This window comes from Onychostoma macrolepis, chromosome 04 (assembly GCF_012432095.1).
Source record: "Onychostoma macrolepis isolate SWU-2019 chromosome 04, ASM1243209v1, whole genome shotgun sequence".
Lineage (NCBI taxonomy): Eukaryota > Metazoa > Chordata > Actinopteri > Cypriniformes > Cyprinidae > Onychostoma > Onychostoma macrolepis.
In genome coordinates this window covers 36,078,609-36,083,608 of record NC_081158.1, presented here as the reverse complement: position 1 = coordinate 36,083,608, position 5,000 = coordinate 36,078,609, and the positions used below count along the sequence as shown (strand labels likewise).

Sequence of the window (5,000 nt, the reverse complement as noted above, 5' to 3'; positions counted from 1 at the left end):
CGATTACTCGAACGCATCAGCGACGATCGAGCATGAAAACGATGATCGATTGGCTCTAAAAATGCTTCTTTTTTTTTTTATTAAACTACTTTCATTCTTTCTGATTGGTTATGCTGGTATTTGGGCGGTAGTCTGATATTTGATTGGTTATGGCTGCGAGAAGTTGTGGTCTAGAGACAAGACCGGAGCACAGAGCGAATATGGCTTCTAAAGTGCGCAGCGATGTCTGGCAACACTTTGAAAAACTTGACGAAAAAACTGTCAAGTGTAAGATGTGCAGCGCCACACTCGTCTACAACTCCACAACGAGTTCGATGCGTTACCATCTTGCACATAAATACAAAAAAGCAGATGATGCCGTTGCCACTACCAGCAGTCAGACGAGCGTAAGAGATTTCACCGTCAGACAGACATGCGACACAGGCAGGGCAGAGAAGATGACGCAGCTAATAGCAGAAATGACAGCAGAAGACTTGCTGCCTATTAGTTTTGTTGAAGGTGAAGGTTTTAAACGTTTAATGAATTACGTTGAGCCCCACTATACTGTCCCATCGCGCAAAACGGTCACTGCAAGGATTGATGCTCTATACGAAAAATGCGCTTGTTCAAAAATTCACAGCGCAGTATTAGAGACGTGAGGTTTTGAGGAAAGAAACACAGCTGTGAACATTGCCAACTACCTAAAAGACCGCCGGTCTAATTGTAAATAGACTCCGCACTCGGCTTTCATCTGAGCACGTAGACCGACTGATCTTTTTGAATAAAAATATGTAGTCCTTATGTTAAGTTTTATTAGCCATGCATGGTAAAATATTCAGGCTGTTTTTGTTTTAAGTTTTAAGCAGCATAGTTAAATTATGCCGGCTTTATTTTATTTACCTTTACCGACTGATCATTTTGAAAGAAATGTTATTTTACCTAATCTTTAAGTTTTATAGCTGTGGTAAAAATATTCAGGCTATTTTTATTTTAAGTTTACGCAGCGAAATTATGCTGTCTTCTAATTTTCGTTAGGTTATGAGCTACTTAACAGTCGTTTGGTGAAGTTGTATTAAACTTTATTTTTGCGAACCTTTACAAAAAACTTTTTGATCCACAGCTGTTGTGATGCTGCTGAAGTAAAATATTGTTTTGTTAAAAATAACAGTTGAATAAAATAACTGAAAAGCAGAGTAACGTGTGTTTTATTTGTTTTATAAAACGGAAAAAGGTAGGTTATCTTTTTAAAAACTGATTCAAAATATTTATACAAATAATAAGACGCAAATATTGATGGGGATAATACTGTAAAATAACTTTTTTTTTTTTTTTTTTTTTTTTTGCGGGGCTTCAGTTGCCATTGTTTTAAAGCGCCCTGTAACGGGAGAAGCGCATCCACTACTTTCTGGTTGGCACGCAGTTCAAGCTCACATGCATTTTGTGTAGATAAATACAATTTGTAATATAACATTTACATATTGTGTATCTAGGCTATGTGATTAATTTTATATACACAATGCCTCATGTAGAAAAAGCGCTTCAGCTTCACCTCACACTGTTATTTCTTTTAAATGTTTACTGTATTAACCACTATTGATGGTGATTTTTAATAATCTGTCTTAATTTAATTATTTTCTGAATTCTGTCATAGTTTTATCATCAACGTTTTTAATTAAAATATTTTAATTGTCGCTATGACGCACACGCCCCGCCCCTTGCTTAAGCTCCACCCCCCGATTAATCGAGTACTCGTTTCTCAAACCTGTGGATTACTCGAAATGAAATATGATCAGAAATGCCCATCCCTAGTTGTCACTAGTTTAAAAGGCTCATATCAGTTATGTTTCTGTGCAAATGTAGTGTTTAGCATGGGTTTCTTTGAGGGTTTGTTTAGGAGTCAGTCAGGAGATAAATAGAGAAAATATCAAACCTGATAGAAAAACAATGGAAGTCTATGAGATGAACTCACTACAGTCAAACGAGTGTGAGTGAGTGAGTGTGTGCACGTGTGCGTGTGAGGTCAGTCTGTTATAGCGCTCATGAATCACACAGATAGTAGATGGGTTCCTGTCTCTTAAACAGTAGATCATGGCGTTAGAAACAGTGACGTCATGAGTTCGACTGCAGTGTTTGTATGAACTGATGAGATGTTAAAGGCTGGAATAAACTACACGACTTTTAAAATCTCAACAGATCTTAAAACACTAGGCATCATAAACTTACTGAGAAACACTAAACAACTAGGAGGCGCATGACAAATAAAACATGTCCTAACATCAGCTGAAAACATTAGATCTCCTCCGACTGGATGAAATCAGTCTGAAGCTGAAAAGTCTGTGACCATCAGACACTAATTTTCTATGAAATCAGTCCACTCGAATCTCTGGCTCTGACTTTCAGCAACTTCTGCAGACTGTAAATCAGGGGAAATGATGGCAGAAGTTGTGCAGTGTTTCCAGCCTTTAGCTGAATGCAGCATTTCATTCACTTTAGATAAAACATGTAACTGTATGTGTGTAGTTTTTCTCCTCTCTCATTGTTTGTCGTTAGTGTTGATCTCTATGTCGACAATATTGTGTGCAGAACAATCATGCCAACTATGTGTATGACTCTGCACTTCTGTGTGAGTGTGTGTGCATGTGTGTGTGGTGTTGGACACACCTGTGCTGCAGGTAAGAGGAGCTTTAGTGCGTCAGACCGCAGAGCTCCGTCTGATCTCCTCCCATCTCTCTCTCTCACAGCTTAAAATGCTCCAGCGTGTGACTCCTGACATGTAAATGGCGTCGAAGGTGCGTGATGCTGTGCTCTGGTACCAGAAGAAGGTGAGCGATCTGAGATCTTTTGATGTTTCTTCACATTGAGTTGATGTGTCTGAGCTTCTGTTTGTCTGCGTGTGACACTGATGACGATGGCGTTCTGGACTGATAGAGGATTGAGTTCTGACGTCTCTGAGAAACTGAAGCTGAAGGATTTATTAGAGTTAGGTTCGGTTCACTGTAGTTATGGACGAATCCTGTGACTGTTTCCTGAATCGACGACATCACAACAAAACAGATGATGCTTAGTCAGAGAAACACTCACAGGTTGTTCTCCCGCAGGGTTGTGCGCTCGCTGTATGTTTAATGAGACTGAACTCGTGAATTATTGAGTCTTTTCCACTGTGTGACTTCAGTCCAGCGTCGCCGTCTTCACCTCCAGCGTGCAAACGACACCGCACCGTGGTACTTATTGCCCCCGGCAACAATCAGACCAATCAGAGCTGTGCGTCGCATCCATTCACGCTCGTGTTTCCACGGATCTCCAGAAACTCGAGCCGCAAGACCTCCATCCTGCAACCCAGAAAACATTCGCTACCCTTAAACGTGTCCTATCACATAAAGAACATGCATAACGAGCTCTGGGTGTGTTTGGACTGACAGGTGACAGATCAGTGTGATTTTCCAGTAAATACGAGTGCATCTGTCGATCCAGACTGACAGAGTCTCAGGAGATTGAGTGATGATCAATGAGAGAGTCTGTTTAAGCACAGCGACTGACTGTCAGTGAACTGTTTGGATGATTTCTGACTGATTTGGATGTGTAACCTGTCTGTGTCTCGTCTGTCAGATCGGTGCGTACGACCAGCAGATATGGGAGAAATCAGTGGAACAGCGAGAGATCAAGGTAACGTGTCAGCGACTCTTGTTCATTCTGCCTCTGCAGGAGCGTGTGTGTGTGTGTGTGTGTGTGTGTGTGTGTGTCTGTTAATGTGTGTTATTCGCTCATTCTTCCTTTAAACGTGTCTCTGTCTCCCTTCACTCGAAGCAGTTTATCAGACGGGTGAGTACGGCGCCGCTCTCAGCCTGTAGGTGGCGCTGCGTGTGGGTTTTTATAACACGACTGGACGCCTGTATTTGTGTGAGAGCATGTTTAGACTTCGACGAGGTCACATCAGTAACACCAGGGTATACTGTAATCTGCTGAGATTTAGCTGAACGTCTCCTCACACATGCGTCTGATGATGATGATGATGATGATGATGATGAAACAGAGGCTCTGTTATATGTTGTGGTCAGGATCGGCTCTCGGTGGCTGGAGTATGGCAGCAGCTCGAGAGTGAATCTGCATCGAGTTTGTTTGTGTTGCTTTGACTGTTGCGCTGTGACTCATGTTTGGCCGAATGTCTTGCATAACGAGGGCTAGACAGACGAAAATAAAGACAACAGAAAGTCTGAGTCAAGCCTCGTTCTGCCCAGATCCGAGGAATAAATCCGCTCTGATTCGGCACAAATCCTGATCAGTCGATCTATTACAGTCATTATTACAGCAGCTAAATCCTATAACTAGACGTGTTAAAGTCGTCTGTAATATTCTGAGTGAACAATGATGCATCAACAGAGGATGTGCACTTATCGATACTTAACGACAGTTTGAATGCAGCTCATCCAATCAGCATAGAGTCCGAACGATCTGTTTCATAACCCTTTTCTTTCATGTCAGGACTGACAGTAGAGTTATTATTTCTCAGACTCTGACAGAGAAAGTATTATTGATGAAACGACTGTTAGTCAGCCATCAGCTGTGTATGTGAGCGTACTGTTCTTATTCTGAATCAGTTTATTGACTGTTTTGCTTTTAATTAGAGGCAATTGAAAAGATTTTTATTAATGTAAGGCCTGAATCGGGTTTAAAGTAATATTTTTGGTGTTTCTGCCTTTATTTTGATAGAATAGTTAAAGATTGGATTTAGAGAAGAGAGTTGGGTCACTCGAAGCGTCGTCCGCCTACAACACGGCTTTAACCTGTGCTTTGTCATGAAAACAGCCGCAGGAAGTTAGCAGGGATGGACAGGAAGCACATCTGTGTGGCTGGTTCTGATCTTGAGATCACTTCTGTCTGTGTGAATATCTGCTGTTTACAGCTGGTTATTAGCAGAAGACGGGCCGCGTTACACGGCTCTCTGGTTACATGAGCGCCAGTGCAACAGGAAACTAATGAGGGCATGAAACGCAGCACTGCACCCTTAATAGACAGCATCACAA

At 41.6% G+C, this 5,000-nt stretch overlaps 1 protein-coding gene across 4 annotated transcripts in view; it reads left to right on the top strand.

Moving 5' to 3' along the window:
• Positions 1-5,000, top strand: part of phtf2 (putative homeodomain transcription factor 2) — a 17,948-nt gene that overhangs the window by 5,096 nt on the left and 7,852 nt on the right. For 3 of the 4 annotated variants that reach the window (XM_058772706.1, XM_058772703.1, XM_058772704.1), the window contains 3 exons: positions 2,721-2,801; positions 3,586-3,642; positions 3,787-3,798. In XM_058772706.1, coding sequence (XP_058628689.1) covers positions 2,757-2,801; positions 3,586-3,642; positions 3,787-3,798 — 114 coding nt within the window. In that variant the 5' untranslated portion in view covers positions 2,721-2,756. The remainder of the gene's footprint in view (positions 1-2,720; positions 2,802-3,585; positions 3,643-3,786; positions 3,799-5,000) is intronic. The other variant, XM_058772705.1, reaches the window with a different exon arrangement.